The 19659-nt window shown below is 44.5% G+C and overlaps 1 protein-coding gene across 3 annotated transcripts in view; it reads right to left on the reverse strand.

Moving 5' to 3' along the window:
• SAMD11 (sterile alpha motif domain containing 11) overlaps positions 1-19218 on the reverse strand; it is a 185779-nt gene extending 166561 nt beyond the window's left edge. The window contains exons 1-2 of one of the 3 annotated variants that reach the window (XM_073585349.1): positions 18224-19207; positions 16426-16517 (exon numbers count right to left, since the gene is read on the reverse strand). In XM_073585349.1, coding sequence (XP_073441450.1) covers positions 16426-16517; positions 18224-18800 — 669 coding nt within the window. In that variant the 5' untranslated portion in view covers positions 18801-19207. Of the gene's footprint in view, positions 1-16425; positions 16518-18223 lie in introns of all 3 variants that reach the window. The other 2 variants (XM_073585351.1, XM_073585352.1) reach the window with 2 other exon arrangements.
• Between the last annotated feature and the right edge of the window lie 441 nt (positions 19219-19659).

The raw sequence follows: 19659 nt of genomic DNA on the forward strand, positions 1-19659 counted from the left end.
GAGGGGAGAAGGGACGCCTGCCCTTTCCCGTCTCCAAATACTGACTATCGTTACCCTGGAAACAGAGCGATGGCAGCGTCCTGGGTACCACCTATTGGGTTCATTTTCAATCTGAGAGATCCTGGTCTATTGAAAGCTGCACTGAAGCCCTAACTTGTGTCTTCAAGTGAGAACATAATAACTGTAGACAGACGGGGGTGAGCGAGCGCCGATAGCAGCGTAATTAACCAATCTCATTTGGAACCGGAGATGAGGTTCATGTATACAGTGCTAACAAGTATAAAGTCATGTAAAGATTCATGATAAAAAAAACCAACAAGAACAAAACAAGCAAACAACACCACTACAAAACCTAAAATATGGCTGGGTCCAGGGGCAAATTAGCACTAGGCTAATTTGTTTTTCAGTAGGCCAGGAGAGCAGGGTGACATCTCCACTGGAAGGGATGATAGTCATAATGAATAAGAATCATTTTTCGGAAAAGAAATCTCACATAGAAACGGCTTTAAATAAAGATTGTATAAAATTATTGTTAATTTATAAAACTGTTAAGGAAATGCTGAAAAACTATTGGGAAATTAAGAGTTAACAGTGAGGGGTCACAAGTTTGGGATCCTCAACTCTTGCCTCAAGATGGAAAAAGAAAAAGCGTCTCTCACCCAGCAACCCATAGATTAGACTGGGCACTGTGTAATGCTACATTTCTCCTACGGAGGCACTGCTGCAGAAATCTTGAAGACTTACTGAAGAGTTTCCCTACAGATTACAGCTGATCACTGCGATCTACATAATTTCAAGGGACCCGTCTTCCAAGTAGTATTTTGCAAGGTATTTCCACAAGTTATTTCACTTGCTTATATAGCGCTATTAATTCTGTAAAGACATCATCATCACTGTCCCGACTGGGCCTAAAAATCTAAGCTGTAATGTACGGTATGTCCTATCTGTAAGATATGGGATAATGTTCTGATGGCTGGGGATCTGACCACTTGTACACCCAGTGATCCCAAGAAGGACTCAAGCAATCTCAAGAAAAGGGGTTTTGAGTGGATCGGAGGCCAAATGCTCCATTCACTGCCTTTAGGATTTCTGGAGAAAGTCCCTTTTTTGGGGATCGCTGTTTTTTTTTTTTAATTACAACAATACCAATTTAACTTCTTACCATGGCAGAAAATAACCAAAGTATTTCAAATAACCATGGGCGTAACTATAATAGGTGCAAGGGTTGCAATTGCACTTGCCCTGGAGCACAGGTAGCCAAAAAGGTGGCTTTGGCCATATGAAAAGACCATTGTTATTAAAGGCTTGCAGTAGTTGGTGGCCCCATTGGAGCTTTTATATTGGGGCCCACTAGCTTCAAGTTACGCCACTGAGAATAACCCTATGGTGATTCTAGAGTTTTAGGGTGTAGACATAAACTAAAGTGCTGTCTAAGTGCTGTGACAAATAAGACATTCTTGCTCTGAGCAGATGTTTTTGTGGATGAATATTATTCAAAATATTACTTTTACGTGCTTAGAAAGAATTTGGGAATCTTAGAGAAACACCTGTCCCATTAGTAGCCACAGGGCATCCCCCTCGCCTAGACGTCAACATGCAGGGATATAAACACACCTTGACACGACAACCTCCTCAAACTTTCTTCGGTAAGTGCCACAACAGGTGGAGTGCTGCGGGTTGCTCATGCCTCCTTATAGAGACTACTAGTGGGATATAAGCCTGATTCTATGCCACACATGGTCAGGCGCCCAACACAACTGCCAACCCAAAAGGTAAATCCATTCTCACCCTTGCTATAACCCCCATTTATCATTTTCGCACATAGATCCTTATTTCCATTGCCAAAAGCCGTTCTCCTCCTCCCTCTTCCCCTTCTTTTCCCCTTCAATTATCTCTCAGCTCCTCCGACACTATCATCCACCCTCCTTCCTCCCCACCTTCGCCCTCGCCAAGTAATTTCCTCTTCAAATCAATTCTCCTAATCACAGAAAACCCAAAAGGCCCACATGAACGCAGCCTCAAACCAGAGCGCAGACATTAATTAAACCCCCTCTAGCCTCCCTGACACTACAAATTGGATGCGACAGGGGTGGGCTACCTCCTCGCAAACGTTAACCCTTCCCACGGAAGGTGAATGTCAGTATACGAGAATAAAAACAGGGACGAGTACAAGCGTCGTGATTGGACCCATGCCATCCGGAGCCTAGGACTTACACGTTCCTCTAATAGCAATTATTAATAAGAAAGCTCCCTATTCATCTCAGGGATTTGGCAGGGAAGCAATTTCCACACTCCAGCACATAAAGCTGACAGTTTCTTGGTCGTGCTTAGAGGGAGATGGTGGGAGGTCCCTGGCAGGGGAACAAGGTGCTTATGAAAGGAGCTTGGGCTTCCCTCCTGTGTCCCCTCACCCGCTGGGCACCATGTCAGCCGCCAATAGCGAAGTGGGCCCAGTGTGCCCCTGACACTGAAACCGCAGTCAACAGACACAAGGAGACGAGTCCTGCCCATTTCCTGAGACCTTTCAAAGGGGAATTGTTAGTTGAATATCTGTGTGCAACTCTTGACAGCCCCTCTGGAGATCCCCCTCCCTCGACAGCACAGAGAGACGGTTTATCTGACAGCTGTGAGGTCTGACCGCATGGCGAGGGGGGGGGAAGGACGTGTTATGGGCGCAGCTGGAGAATCAAGCCTTCAGTTATAGGCAGGGGGTCGCCTAGATAAGAACGGCACTGAGCAACCACACAGTGGCCAACTGAGGAGAAAGGGAAGGGAGGAGGGGTTAGGAGATAAATACTCAAGAGGAAGACTGTGTCGATGTGGTTTCCTCAGACGAAAGAAAAAAAAAAACAATTTTTGAAACTTTGAATTTTTCATAGCAGTCCAGAAAAATGTAATGTCCAAATTGGAGACTGTTGCAGAGACTCCGACTGGAGACCTCAATATAGGTACCTTGTTGCAAGTTTGTGCTTAATTTTTAAGAAAAATAGAGAGTCCTCAGTGGTTGATACCTTTTAATGGCTAACTGAAAAGATGGCAACACATTGCAAGCTTTCGGGACTACTCAGGTCTCGAAAGCTTGCAATTTGTTGCCATCTTTTCAGTTAGCCATTAAAAGGTATCAACCACTGAGGACTCTCTATTTTTCTATCTACTGGCTAACACAGTACACAGATATACATCTTTCTTGTATCATAATTTTTAAGATGAATTTTGCCCTGTTTCTACATTTTGTACAATGGCCTCTACTTTCACAGCATGGCACTTACTACCGATACCTAAAAAAATAAGGATGATGCTGGAGGGCAAAAAGGCCTCTAGGGTCCACTTTGAATAGATTTTTGATTGATTTTCATATGGATCAATAGCACAGCGTGAAGATGCGTAAACGACTGACATGAACCTGCAACTGAAAATGGGGGATTTTAGAGTAAATTATCCAATACATTGATAAAAAGGATCCGTCTCTGGATAATCAATGACAACCCAATAGATTTTCTAGAATTAGTAAGTAAACAGGCGACGCCCGACTCTTCACAAGAAACGTTTTAATAAGAGCATTAATTAATTAAATTATACTTTTTGCTTTGATGGACAGAAAATGTTTTAAAATAAAAAATATATAAATTTGTATTTTTATTAATTGTTAACATTCTGCAAAATAAGTTGGTGCTATAGAAATAATGTATGTTATGCGACGGACATGTGCACGGCCTCATAAAATAACATTGGTCCGAATGCGATCTGATGTTTTGTCGAAACGCACTCTTATCGAAAATACGGTCGTCTGCATGAGCCTTTTGGAGTATAGCTATATTCAAGTTTGGAGTAGCCCCAGGAATCACTAATGGAGGAGCAGCTGATATGGGATGAATTTTGATACAATAAAGTGATCTTTTATGTTACAAAGTTTCTATGAGACAGAGCGAAGGTCCCCAGTGTGATGGTATGAAGATAGACAGAAGTCTTGCAGAATGACTTGTCAGCCGATGAAGCTTTCGGCTGACCCATTCTATGGTGGTGTGATATGTATAGGATACTCACTAGGAAGGGAGTGCACGTGGACAAAGAACTGCTGGAGTATGAATGAATTCCTTCATGCAAAATTATCTGCAGCCTTGAAAACACTGTTCATTTATACAGACCCAAAGGCACCTTGCTTCATTAGAAAATATGGCTCCTTTCTTCCAAAAAAAATAATAATCTTGAGTTGTAATACCAGATTCAGCCTATGGACATGAGGGGTGCTGTTACTGGAATAAAGTAAGTATTCATCCCCTTTAAAGAGACTTTTAACTATTTTATCATTGATGACCTATCCTTAGGATAGGTAATCAATGTCTGATCGGTCAGGGTCCGACAATCGGCACCCCCGCCAATCAGCTATAATCGGGTGTCATCGCGGACAGCCAACCGGAACTACTTAATTGCAGAGCTGCTCCGTCTTCTGAGACTGGCCATGGCAGGCTATTGATCTGAATAAGAGGCAGATATGCAGTACCCTGCCGTGGCCACTATCAGAAGATGGGTCAGCTCCGCAATTGAGCAGTTCAGACCGGCGGCCTCCCCCGTCGACACATAGAACAGTTTATTGGCTTAGGGTACTGAGTGTTGGTCCCCGACCAATCAGACATTAATGAACTATGGTAAAGATAGGCCATTAATGATAAAGTAGTGGACAACCTCTTTAAAATGTATGCAAAATGAGAAGCTACCACTTATCCATAGGATAAGGGATAATTTCCTGATCGCTGGGACCCCCATAGATCACCAAGTTCTAAAGACCATGGTCTGAATGGACTGGAGGTCGAGTAAAGCAATCATTCTCCATTCATTCTCAAAGGGACAGCCAAAGATAGCCTAGCGCAGTGCTTTGTAAGGTGTTCAGCACTCCTATTAAGAATGAATGGATCGGTGGTTCACGTGTTCGACCTGCAATCCATTCACACAGGGTTCTTTAAAGCCCTGTTTTTGGGATCGGTGGAGGGGCCCAAAGCGATCAGGAAGTCATCCACTATCCTGTAAGGAAGCGAAGGTGGTGCCCACACTTCCCCTTCATTATATGTGAAATGATATACGGTAATGTCGTTGGAATGTTTACTGTTCTGCATTGATAGTGATAGAGTTGTGTTCTGCCCAGTAGTTGACAGGGATAGTTGGAGATAAAAGCTGGGACTAGTCCAAGGGGTAGGAGCTAAGTTCTAAGAGGGAACATCAGTGAGTTTCCGGGAAGAATGGCAGATTGCGACAAGCCTACAGTAGTAGCAGAGCACAGGTTTGGCTGAGTAACAGAAAAGCATGCAGTGGTTGCTTATGTGACAAGAGGGAGACGACCAAGGCAGGTAGTAAGCTCCTACAGGAGAAGCGACAGCGAGAAAGAAGTGTTTAATGTCCGGAGTCGGTCCAGAGTAAGAAGAGAAAGAAGGAAGAAGTATCGGGCTTGGGACAGGATGCCTAGCTGGACGGTACAGAGTTGCCTGTCAGGAGAGTAATGTGACAAAAAAGGAAGGATAAGCAAGACGCAATGGGATTGCCTAGTGAGGTGGTAATTCAAGTATAACTATTATTATTATAGCGCCATTTACTCCATGGCGCTTTACATGTGAAACGGGGTATACATAATAAAAAACAAGTACAATAATCTTAATAAATACAAGTCACAACTAGTACAGGAGGTGGAGGACCCTACCCGTGAGGGCTCACAATCTACAAGGGCTGGGTGAGGATACAATAGGTGAGGGCAGAGCTGGTCATGCATTGGTTTGGTGGATCGGTGGTTAATGCAGGTGGTAGGCTTGTAGGAAGAAAGAGGTAGGTCTTCAGGTTCCTTTTGAAGGTTTCTATGGTAGACGAGTCTGATATGTTGGGGTAGAGAGTTCCAGAGGAGGGGGGTGCGCGGGAGAAAGCTTGTATGAGATTGTGGGAAGAGGGGATAAGAGGAGAGTAGAGAAAAAGATCTTGTGAGGATCAGAGGATGCGTGCTGGTAGGTACTGGGAGATGAGGCCACAGAGGTATGGAGGAGACAGGTTGTGGATGGCTTTGTATACCATGGTTAGGGTTTTGAACTGGAGTCTCTGGATAATGGGGAGCCAGTGAAGGGATTGACAGAGAGGAGAGGACAGGGAATAGTGTGGGATAGGTGTTTAGTCGGGCAGCAGAGTTTAGGATAGATTGGAGGGGCGCAAGAGTGTTAGATGGGAGGCCACAGAGCAGGAGGTTGCAGTAGTCAAGGCAGGAGATGATGAGGGCATGCACTAGAGTTTTTGCAGATTCTAAGTAGTGGCCATATTGGCATAGAAAACTCCCTAAGGAGAAGGACGCAAAACCACAGGTGGAAGTATAAGACTCTTGCTTGTTGGACTGCAGTGCTGTTAGTGGGGACGAGGAGATTCCTGGAATAGAGTGTTCTGGGCTATGTAGAGGCAGAAGAGCTAAGTGAAGTAGAAAGAGAGAGTGACTCCAGGAAAGGGAGGAGAAAGTGTGTGATGATGCTCCATTTCATAACAGAAACGTTCCTGAAGATGAATTCTTACTACCTGCTGTACATAGTTTCTCAAAATATATTGTGCAGTAAAAATATGTTTATTTAAGACCTATGCTCTCCCTCACTTGAAATCTGTAACATCTGGTCCTGGCCGGCCGAATACAACGCCATCAGGCGGTCTGCAAGGGCGTATCTCTATCACAACTAAAGTCCACATACCCAGGCAGAACCCTCATTTTCATATAGCAGGCCGGGGCGTGGACAAAACAAGGAAAAGATGATCTAGAATTGTTTAAAGTTAAAATGCATTACATGTGGTGTTGGGTTGAATTTGCTTTGGTGTTTTGCAGATTCCAGATGGCAAAAGGTGGCCATTGTTAAAGAAGGGGAAACTGTAAGGAAGTGGAGGTGGTGCCAACACTTACCCTTCTTGATATGTGAAATGATGTAATGTATTATAGTGTTTGGAATGTTTACTGTTCTACGTTGATAGAGATAGAGTTGTGTTCTACCGAGCACTAGGTTAGTTGACAGAGATCGTTGCCGAGTTAATAGCTGGGACTAGTCAGGGGGGGGAATAGCTAAGTGAAGGCACAACACATAGTTTCCGGGAAGAATATGAGATAGGGACCAACTTGCAGTAGTAGTAGACCACAAGTTTGGCTGAGTAGAAGAACTCTACACACTGGGTGCTTGTGTGGCAAAAAGGAGACGAACAAAGCAGTTATTAAGCTCCTATGGGAGAAGAGACAACAAGAAGGAAGTTATTAGTGTCCGGAGTCGGTTGAGAGTGAGAAGAGACAGAAAGAAGACGTATCGGGCCTGGGGCTGGAAGCCTAGCGAAATGGGCCGGAAAAGGAAGGATAAGCAAGACTAAGAGGGAATGCCTAGGGAAGTGGTCAATAAAGCGGAAAGCTAAACAGTGGCCATATCGGGATAGATAATTCCCCTAAGTGGAGGATTCGGAACCGCTGATGGAAGTATAAGACTCTTGGCTGCTGGACTTTAGTGCAGTTAGTGGAGACGAGGTCTATCCCGGAATAGTGTGTGATGGGCTTTGTTGAGGCAGAAGAGCTAAGTAGAAATCTACAGTGACTCCAGGAAAGGGATGCCAAAGTGTGTGATGATGTTCCATGTCATAACGGAAACGTTCCTGAAGATAACACCTACTACCTACTGTACATAGTTCCTCAAAAGTTATTGTTCAGTAAAAATAAGTTTATTTATCATCTATGTTCTCTCTCATTGAACTCTGTAACATCTGTCAGTGGTCCTGGCCGGCTGATTGCAACGGCACCATGTGGTCTACAAGGATGTATCACCACCACACCTAAAGTCGATACACCCAGCCAGGACTCCCCATTTTCATGTAGCTTGTCAGGGTATGGCAGACAAGTACCTCGCCCATGGCTACTGCCCTGTGCCACATTAAAATCCCATGGATAGGGCACAGCTTTCAAACTTGGCACAACCCCTTTAAGTAATTTTACATTTTTAAGTTTTAGCCAATTGAGCAGATCTTCATTGGTGGGAAACAATAATTTAAAATGGTATTCCCATCTTAATCATTTATGGCAAATCCACAGGAGAAGAAATAATGTCTGATACATGTGGGTTTTAAATCTGAGGACGCCTATCTATTTTGAGAATGGAGCCCGGTTTTATTGAGTGTTGGCAGCACATGTGAAGTGTCTTAACTCACTTCTATGGGAACAAGCAGGCTCGACTTTGTATGGAACTCCCATAGAAGTGAATAGAGAGAGATGCACATGAACATTCAGGACTGGACTGGCCCACAAAAGAACAGGAGAATCCTCCGGTTGGCCCCTGTGCAAGAGTGGGGCCACCACCCTCACATTTGCATGCAGGTGAAAAGTGGGGCACTGGAGTTGGTTACTAGTGGTCCTTTGGCACTTCAGTACAACAATGACTAAATTTTCACCCAAAAAAAGTGCAGGGATGGGGCCGGGATTATGTACAGGATTTGTGGCATTGCAAGCTGGCTCCTTTATATAAAAAACAGTGCCATGCCTGTCCACAGGTTGTGCTGGGTATTCCAGCTCTGACAAATTTACTTCAATAGATTTGAACTGCAATACCAGACAAAACCTATGGAGAGGAGAGCCGCTCATCCAAATCCTACACAAATTCCTTTAATATACAAATAGTGATGAAGGTATACTGAGCCCCAATACGATCACTAGGCCGGCCACATCCTGACAACCTATCCACACAAGTTCCAGGTTCTATTACTCTAGGAAAAGACCAGACATCTTCACCTTAACAAGCATCAAAGTGGTTTCTGGCACTGCTATAGAAGAAAGTTACTCAATATTTTAAAATCCTGTTATTAAAAGCTAAAAGGACACAGAGTTCATTTTCAATTTTATTTCAACTTTTGTCCAACACAGATTATTAGTTACTGAAACAAAGGAATGAAATAGGAAAGGTTCGGTCCTGGTTTTAAGTCCCAAATACATGAATTTAAGACAAACCCTTTAAAGGGAACAGCCCTTTGCTGTTCCGGCTACGTTCACTCCGGACTGGCATCGAACCTGAAAACAGCCGATCGCTGGGAAAGCCAGACCCTCAATGATCTGATATTGAGGACTCATCCTGAGGAATGATCATCAATGTCAAAAAGCTGAAAAACTAACGTCTGAAGCAAAGCTAAAAATGATCTTCAGGGGACATTACTACTAGTTTATAGAGTCGAGAGGCCCAGTTAAACATTAGATAGTTGGCTGACACCGCTGAAAATCATGGGTTCGCCTAACATTCATCCAATGTTAAAACGTAAAAAAAAACCTACTGCTGCCAATATGAAAAAACAAAAATGAAAGACAAAGACCTTGATTCATTAAGAATGACATTTTGTACGCTGATCTACATGAAAGCAGCACCGGAGTAAAATATGCTGAATTCATCAAGCGGCATGCATCTCTAATGAATTTGGCGCATCTTTCAACTGTTGTGTGCCATTGCCAGAAATGTCCGCCAAGCAGGGACTAGTGTGTATTTATGATGGTACGTACGCCACTTTTGTGGTGTAAATGATTATGTCGGGCGCACTTGGCCACACCCTGTCTGAACTCCGACCACTTTTAAAAAAGTTGGCAAAGCTGCTTGGAACTGGAGTAAAAAAAGACAAAAGTTGCAAACTTCTTGCACAACTTCAAGTTCTCCTAAAATGCTGTGATTTTTCAGTCGGTGCTATATTAGAATTCTGGAGAAAACTGCTTAATGATCTGACCCTACAATCGTCACCAAGTCTTTTTCCCTCGTGAACTAGCACTTTTTTTTAACTTATATGTGTCCAACATGCATCTTCTGCAACGGATATGTGCCGTACTGCTGACATTACCGTTCAGTATTGGGAACCATGATGCCAGTTGTATGGCACAGGACTGCTGCAGCCAACGATTGCCTGTAGCGATCATGTGTGGGCCGCATGGAAACAAGGACCAGTAGCACCACTGAAGAATTGCTGCTGGGACTTGGAGAGTTCCGTTTTGTTTTTTTTTTGAGGGGGGGGGGGGGGGGGTTGTAAAAATATTGGCGGCTCCTTTAAAAAAATTGTTATTCTACTGGATAAATCCTTCTGTATAGATTTTGAGAGCCACTAAGGCTGCATTCATACGCTGTGGCCGTGTTATGTTGTTTTGCCAGTCATGGCAAAAATGCACCACTTTGCTGCAATTTTCAAATATTGGGGCAAAAACATTGTGGTTCTGAAAAAAAAGCAAAACGTGAATGCAACCTCAAGCTCTACTTCTAATGGTCATAAATTAACTATTAGACCTCATAGTTGATACAGGTGCTGACATATCATTGGTGCGACTGCCCAGGGGGCCCAAGAGGTAGGGGGGTCGCTACCACCTCCGAAGCAGGTGAAATTGTGCATTACAAAGAACTACTGGCCTAGAAAGTTGCTGTATACAGTCCTTGCACAGGGGTTCTACTCTGTCTATATCCACCAGTGGGTGGACATATAATCCAATTAAAAGTGGACTTGCACATCTTCTGTATAGACAGAGGAAGGACTTTCAATGTTCTTTAGTGGGGCTTAAGAAACCCCGTTAATTACTGCATGTAGGCACTATAAGTTTGGCTAAAACCCAAGGAAAAAAATAAAAGCGTATGTGAACAGGATTCATAAAAATCTGCTTTATTAAGTTGTAACATCTGGCTGCTTGCTAAAGACTTTCAATGAGAATACAGTGCCTTGAGAAAGTATTCGGCCCCCTGGAACTTTTCAACCTTTTCCCACATATCATGCTTCAAACATAAAGATACCAAATGTAAAGTTTTGGTGAAGAATCAACAACAAGTGGAACACAATTGTGAAGTTGAACGAAATTTATTGGTTATTTTAAATTTTTGTGGAAATTCAAAAACTGAAAAGTGAGGCATGCAATATTATTCAGCCCCTTTAACTTAATACTTTGTTGCACCACCTCTTGCTGCGATTACAGCTGCAAGTCACTTGGGGTATGTCTCATCAGTTTTGTACATCGAGAGACTGAAATTCTTGCCCATTCTTCCTTGGCAAACAGCTCGAGCTCAGTGAGGTTGGATGGAGATCGTTTGTGAACAGCAGTTTTCAGCTCTTTCCATAGATTCTCGATTGGATTCAGGTCTGGACTTTGACTTGGCCATTCTAAGACCTGGATACGTTTATTTGTGAACCATTCCATTGTAGATTTTGCTTTATGTTTGGGATCATTGTCTTGTTGGAAGACAAATCTCCGTCCCAGTCTCAGGTCTTTTGCAGACTCCAACAGGTTTTCTTCAAGAATGGTCCTGTATTTGGCTCCATCCATCTTCCCATCAATTGTAACCATCTTCCCTGTCCCTGCTGAAGAAAAGCAGGCCCAAACCATGATGCTGCCACCACCATGTTTGACAGTGGGGATGATGTGTTCAGGGTGATGAGCTGTGTTGCCTTTACGCCATACATATCGCTTGGCATTGTTGACAAAAAGTTCGATTTTAGTTTCATCTGACCAGAGCACCTTCTTCCACATGTTTGGTGTGTCTCCCAGGTGGCTTGTTGCAAACTTTAAACAACACTTTTTATGGATATCTTTGAGAAATGGCTTTCTTCTTGCCACTCTTCCATAAAGGCCAGATTTGTGCAGTGTATGACTGATTGTTGTCCTATGGACAGACTGTCTCACTTCAGCTGTAGATCTCTGCAGTTCATCCAGAGTGATCATGGGCCTCTTGGCTGCATCTCTGATCAGTCTCCTCCTTGTTTGACATGAAAGTTTAGAGGGACAGCCGGGTCTTGGTAGATTTGCAGTGGTATGATACTCCTTCAATTTCAATATGATCTCTTGCACAGTGCTCCTGGGGATGTTTTGGAAATCACTTTGTATCCAAATCCGGCTTTAAACGTCTCCACAACAGTATCACGGATGTGTTCCTTGGTCTTCATGATGCTCTCTGTGCATCAAACAGAACCCTGAAACTATCACAGAGCAGGTGCATTTATACGGAGACTTGATTACACACAGGTGGATTATATTTATCATCATTAGTCATTTAGGACAACATTGGATCATTCAGAGATCCACAATGAACTTCTGGAGTGAGTTTGCTGCACTGAAAGTAAAGGGGCCGAATAATATTGCACACCCCACTTTTCGTCACCAAAAATTTACATTTAGTATCTTGATGTTTGAAGACTGATATGTGGGAAAAAGTTTGAAAAGTTCCAGGGGGGACGAATACTTTCTCAAGGCACTGTACTACACATCCATTAAGTATGAAGAAAAAGGCCAGCTTTACCCCAATCCATATGCCTATGAAATCTTGTGCTTGTGACTCACCTGCGGTCTACTATGTGTATTCACAAGTTCAGCACATGGGATGAAAAGAAGTTCAGAATCCATTCAAATATCCATAGGGGAGAAGGGTGTAAAAAGTCAGTAAAACTTCATGTGTGGTTACAGGCGCCATACACCCAGACTAAAGCTAAGCAATGACTAAGGGGTGAATGGCGCTTGAAATGCAAAGGCATTTGCACCCTTTTTCCGCAACCGTCTACAGAAAAAAGCTGAAGGTGCTTTCACCCCTTAAGCTGGACATGCTTTTCCTCAACTACAGATCCACGCGTTTGACTGAGGAACAAGGCATCTTATGCCTCATTTATCTCATTGTTTCCAGGTGCATTGGTGGACTAGATACCTGTGTATACTATCCACACATCAATGAAAAGGATCCAATGTTACAGAGAGTCTTTCCAAGCTACACTGTTGCAATTCTTTCTTATAAAAGAAAAACATGCAGAGATCTCAGCATGCTAAACAACATTGACTCCTGGAAAAAAAAAGATTAATCTTGCCCAAAGCATTGATAAAACATCACAAAAAAGTCCACCTCAGCTCACATAAAGGAGCCCTTTAAAATCTCAAATTATACGACAGTATAAAATGCATTCAGGTTAGGCAATAAAATAATGATATCAATGAAACTGCCATTTCATCCCACAAAATTGTCTTTTTGACTAATTTCTTCCGTCTGCCTATAGGATTTCATTGATTTTACTGTTCCTCGCCATTAATTCCCTTTCGTTACGTTTTTTATCACCTCCAGCTCTGGCTGTCGGCAGCTACGGTTAGTTCATACCTCAAGATAAAAGCCACAGATAAATCCACAGGACCAACTGGCTCCACATTATTAGGTACAGGACCGGCATGAACAAGTATAGAGAGGCTTCTTTTTCATTATTTTAAGAAAGAAACACAGCTGTACACGAAATGCCAAAGATCTATGGAAAGACGTGGTACTGGCTACATTGAAATGTCTGTGGTAAAAGGCATTTTACTTGAATTTTTGATATTGAAAAAGCTCAAGTTATGGTGCGAGTGTGATTTTACCATGACTGGGCCACAAGCCTAGGACTTGGCTAACTTTGCACTATTTGGTGCCCAAGCGGAAAACTGGGATCATATGTGCTACTGTCAGTGTGCAGCACTCGATGCACCAGGTTACATAACTAAATTGGTGCATCTAGTTTTAGATACCTTTTGTTGCTCAGTTGTAGAAGTAAATGCTATGATGTGGCTTGAAGGAGTATGGCTAAAAAATGTGACAAAGTGAGTCAAACTTTAGCCAAAAATTGATTCAACCAGGAGCTGACAGATAAATTTGGTGCATTTTTATCATCCAGTATAAGCCACTATGATATCATTATACCCTATTATGGAGCACATATAAAACCATGTTCATATGCTAAGGATTGCTTCCTTGGAGCCTTTAAGGGTATGTTCCCACGGTCAGTAAATGCTGCATCCAACCCGTAGCGTCCAGATGTTACAGCATAGTGGATGGGATTTCATGAAATCCCATGTCCATTATGCGTGCTCTGACACCCACGCTTCCCTGGGAAGATAGACATGCGTCATGTCTTTCTAGACCGCAGCATGTCTATCTATCTTGCGGAGACGCGAGTCTCCATGAGATAAATTTCACCCATGTATTGGACGCGGTATTTCCGCATTGTTCAGTGATCACATGCGGAATCACCTGCGTTCAAAAGCTGGCAGCGCTTTGGATGGAGCGGACATGTGCTGCGTAGAAAGCACTGACTAATACTGAAACTCTGCACATACCCTAAGGTCGGGGTCACACTTGTGAGTGTGATGTGAGGAATTCACGAGAGTCTCCGGCATCAATACCTGGCACCGCCACCAGCACTCGGGTCCGGAGCGTTCAGCTGCATAGAAATTCATGCAGCCGCACACTCCGATCCTGAGTGCCGGCAGCAGCTGCTGGGTATTGATGCGAGTTTCTTGCATCACACTCACAAGTGTGACCCCGGCCTAATACTGAACGTCTGCACATACCCTTAGGTAGGATCACACCCTTCCATCTCCCTATTTCTTGTTGCTGGAGGGGGAGGCTCCTGATTGACACTTTGTTCAGTTAGCATAGTGGCACCATTGGCCAGAACTACGCGCTCTCCTATGCTTCCCTCTGCAGCATCACTGGAGCTTGGGGACACTGAAGCTGGAATGGATCCAGCCAACTTCTAAGCAAAGCTTACAAGCTCCGCCGCAGAGAGCATGTAAGTGCTACACTCCTTTCCTGGGAGCCCGGCAAATTCTGATAGCCTGTAGCAGCAGTCAATAACCTGGGCAACAAGCAGTAAACTATAGAATTAAAAATCCATACATTTTTTGTAAACAAGGAAGATTTTTAATAACAAGTAATTTGCAAAGTTGCTTGTATTTACAACAACGTTGCAATTTTATGCAGAAAAAAAAATTGAAAATAACCCTTTAAACAATCCACAAGCAAATTAGCATATAACAACTTAGAACTTTCCATTTTCAAGTAGCTATTTAGGGCAGCTTATACTCTGCCAATGTAGATGAATGAACAGGGGCGGACATATCATTGGTGCAACTTGTGCAGCCTCAGAGGGGCCCTAGAGGTAACAGGACCCATTTCCACCTCCACAGCAGGTGGAATTGTGCATTATGATGAGCTTCTAGACTGCAAAGGACCCATATATTGTTCTTGCACAGGGGCCCTTTTCTGTCTTTGTCTGCCAGTTTGAATGACCATCATAAAAGAGTAGTCTGTAATCTGCTAATGAAGTTACATGAGTTACAAATATACTACTCTATTGCTGAACGGCTAAAAAATCCAGCAATGAGGATTTTTTTTTATTATTTACCTATTATCCAAAATTATCAGATAGTAACATAAGGATATAACCACATATTCAATCTCAATGGACAAGAGTCATAGTCTCAGATTTGCATCTCCCCTATTGTTGCGAAACTACAACTCTAACCATAGTGTGACAATGCTGTTGGGGCATTGTGGAAGCTTTAGTTTTACAATATCTGGGTTGTAATGTAAACAATATCCTCCGCTTCTGTATGTAATACCCAACATCATTGTACAGAGTAGTAAGCTCTGCATAGAAAACGATGGAACTTAATTTAGAGAACCTATTTGTCTCATTCCAACACAGAAATATTGTCTTCAGTAATCACTTTGCTCCATCAACTATACACACTAATGCAGAATGCCAAATTGAAAGTCATAAACATAAAAAAGTATCTTGGTATATGTGGAACAGGTCACACATGCCACAACTACTTCCTTTGATAAATTGCAAACACTTCTATGTACAGTACTTCATAATGTTGCAAAGCGTTTTCTTTCTATATATGTCTCAAAACAACCAATATGTATGTTTTTGGCTGGAGTGCAAGAATAACATAAGACCTGAAACTCCGGACCACTGACACTCTTTATATGAGTGTATAGTTGACGTACCTCCTCAGTCATATGAAGGGGCACAGACATAAAACACACATGGACAGTGGTCCACATTCTCACTGTAAAAAATGCCAAACTACTTGCCATTAAATAGTTATTCCACTTTCTATATTATATTTAAGGTTCAGATAGCAAAGCACATGTAGTGTGCAACAACGTGGGGGATGAGGGCATTGTACATTTGTATATGCCCAAGGATGCTAGATACTGTACATGTATGCATGGTTTTTGGCATATTTTGTAAAAAAGAACTGCCTACACAGACAAATAGCATGAGAAATAAAACATGGTCCCGTTCCCACTTTGGCCTAAAAAAAACAACACTTTCCAGCAACAGTTTTCCCCCTTTATCAACCAGTTCAGGTTAGGAAGTGTGGGTATTATGAATGTTCAATTAGTTCAGCCTTACTTAGGCAAAACCAGAAAACCCCTTCCGATTGAACATTTCTATAAAAAAAAGTAAAAGTGAAAACTTCCATGCAACATCAAAACTTATTATCAGGAAGACCTCAAAATGCCTGATCTGTCAACGGCACAGCCAGTGAATACAGCAGTGTCAATCAGCAACTCTGATCAAAACAGCCTAGGATGCAGCAGAGAAAAAGGAGCTTAAACAGAGTCTGAGCAATGATCTTACCACTGGAGACGAAATTCGACACCCAGGGCAATCACAGATTGGAGGATGTACCTGTAAGATTCCTTTTGACATAAGAGTCTTCAGACTTTTCCCTGGAAGCAGCACATGAAAAGAGAGAAGAGACAAGGTGATGAGCTGTGGGCGGTGCGCAGAGGGTCAGCAGCAGATAAGGTGACAGTCCCATCATAGGCGCGGTTTACACATAAAGACTTTGACCCCCCAAACAGACTGAAAACTGAAAATTAAATGATCGCTAGAATGAGCATTGTTACAAAATATTACTTCATTACTATTGTTCTATGGGGTGATCACCATGTAGCCATGATAGAAACTTTGTCAGCAGTGGCGCACTACCCCCACCAAAAGGGCGCAATAATTGTGCAAATTTCAACACAAACATTACAGCTATGATCAAGAGATAAAAACTGATGGAAATCCAAACTTTACCAGGGCACACATATGTACTAGTTTATAGATTGACTCATAGTTGCAGAAAGTAACATAAACATGTAAACATTACACAAAGTAACAGTAATATAACCTCAATCCTGGCATAAAATAACAGTAACACTCCGAATGTAACCAGCACAAAAAGACAGCAATAAGGAAAAAAATCTAAGTGGAATAGTAGAAGACATTTGCCACAGGGGCTGGCAGTGCCCACCAGGCACACCTCCCAGTCTGGAAGGGTTAATGACCTCTTCTTAGCACTGACTAGGGGACTCACTCTCCAGCCCCTCTCCATAGACCTTTCTGCGAGGTCCCACTCTAAATCTATGGGCAGTTTTGTGGATCCCGCTCAGATCTGGGGCCTCATAGAGAGAATCAGGGTAATGAGTGGGAATAAAAATGCCCTTTATGTAAATGTTAATCTCTCCAGGGTTCAGACTGTAAAGACCCACTTATGGAATTTATGGCTTCTCCCCTTATCATGACTTTGTGCCCCTGGGCGGAAGAAGGGTGGGTGTGCGGATGTGTCTGCCCTCCCCATTTACCTCCACAAGCCCAGCAGCCTGCGCCTCAGTGCCAACTCCCCATCCGGAGAGCTGGGGTCACCGGAGAGGGAAGGAAGAGGGAGGGAGAATGGGAGGGCAGGGAGTGTCACTGAGCATGCTTCCTATAACCACGTTTGGATGTTATCCCCCCCACCACCACCTCCTTTCCTCCCCATCCATCTAATTAAACTGCCAGGAAGGAACATTGGGGGCTAGGGGGATATCAATGAATGATCCCACACTAGCAATGACAAGTAATGTGTAAAGGGTTAACCCCCATATTATCCGACTGTCATGATCACATGCTTTGCAGATTATCCCCCCAACACATGGGTCACTTCTTATAGAAACACACCGTCCCATAGCCCCATATATAAGTGGATAGTAAGCTCTTGGGGTGCAATCACCGTCTCCTCTGGGTCTCACTAAACAGAAGAGCTCCAGAGGGACCACAGACATAAATTGAGAGTAAGCTCTTGGGGGTCTGTCCGATCCACTTCTGTGCTTTTACAGCTCGACCCCCGACAACGATCGACCGATAATAACGACGTGTATGGTGCAGAAAATGTACCAAGCGATTGTGCCTTCATCCATACTCTGCCAGCCATCCCATGAGATCAGGGCTGCTTAGCATTATCATCAATCAACAATGCAGGACAGGAATATAGAGCAGTACAGGTGAGATCCCCCCCAAAAAAAAGGTTAACCCCTTCCTGCCCTGCAGCCACCCACACAGGGCATCCCCCATGGTATGTGATAAGCAGAGACTTTCCCCGAACTTTGGGCCGAGTTCCCCCCGGTACCTTTGTGCCTGATGCTCCGCTTCCAGTCTTTGGCCGTCTCCCGTCCGCTTACAAACTGGAACTCGTTGGGCGTGAGCCACTCTCCCCGGTAGCGGATGGAGGGCCCCTTGCTGCCCTGGCACAACTTCTGGATGTAGAGCAGCGCCTTGTTCTCGCCGCACTCCACCTCTATGCACGGCTCCCCCTGATCAAAGAGGGGCTGGAAGTCCGGGATGGAGGAGAACCTCTCCAGCATGAGGTCATCAGGCAGAGGCGGGTGGTGGGGCTCATGGAAGCCCAGGTAGGCGCGGTGGGCATGGGTGGCAAAGAGGTGCTCGTAGGCTGGAGGGTGCGGGGTCACCACTGGGATGGCAGCGGTCAGATAGCCGGGGATAGTGTCCATGGGTTGGTTGAAGGCTGCCAGGGCCAGCTCCTCGCGATCCGGTCTCTCCTTCTTGATGGCCGGCATGGTGTCCCCAGCTTGCCCCGTGATTGCGCTCTCCGGGCTGCGGCGGCTCCTGCCTTGTGTCGGGCTCACAGCTGCTCGCACTGCGCCTCCTCTGCTGATCTGCCAGGCAGCCCGACTGAGACATGACATGCTGGAGAGGAGGGCTGAGCCGCCGGAGACATCATGCTGCCTCACCAAACGCCGCTTATTGATCCCTTATTGACCTCCCCCGTGGTGCTAACTGCGCTCCCCGCAGCGCCTCGTCCTCTCCGGGCTGCCCCTATGTGCCCAGTGCTTGCACCTTTGCCCCCTCCTGGCTCCTCCACCCTCTGTCTGACCCTAGGAGCGCAGTGGGCAGCAGTGGAGGAAAGTTTTGCGTGCGCTCAGCTCTGTGTCCCTCCACCTGCCTGCTCCGGGGAGAAATGAGCAGGGTGATATAGTACTGATCACTTAGTACAGTGTGAGTGTGGCTGGCGCCCGTCTGTCCCCTGCTTCCGTCCTCGGCAGCGCCGCTCTGGCCGGCTGCGCGCACTGTGCTAGCGCCTGCTCTGCTGGGGGATCCCGCTACGTTCTAGGTGTCACACACAGCGGAGTTCACACACTGTCCTGACCAAACAAGACTCCGCTTCTCCGCCGCTTCTCCAACTTGGCCCATTTAAACAGCGGCACAGGCGGCAGCGGAGGGGGGAAGCCGGCGCGTCAGGGGGGTGTGCGACGGACGACGCTCGGCGGCTCCCAGTCTGCGCTGTGCAGAGACCCACGTGTGCGACGAGTCCTGGAGCAAAAGAACCGTGACACATCGGGGCACAAGCGGCTCCACATTAATAAGGCTGTATAAAGACAGACATCGCACACGTCACCATGACGGGGCCACACTCACGATGAACTTTTACAACTTTTACACAAAGTTTAAAGGAAACATGTTAGCAGCCTCTTATAGACGTAGAGGTATGGCCGCATCAGTGCCTTCCCTCCAATTTATTATCTATCTATCTATCATCTGTCTGTC

Source organism: Dendrobates tinctorius, unplaced genomic scaffold (genome assembly GCF_039654945.1).
Source record: "Dendrobates tinctorius isolate UK_male_01 unplaced genomic scaffold, ASM3965494v1 ptg000086l, whole genome shotgun sequence".
Lineage (NCBI taxonomy): Eukaryota > Metazoa > Chordata > Amphibia > Anura > Dendrobatidae > Dendrobates > Dendrobates tinctorius.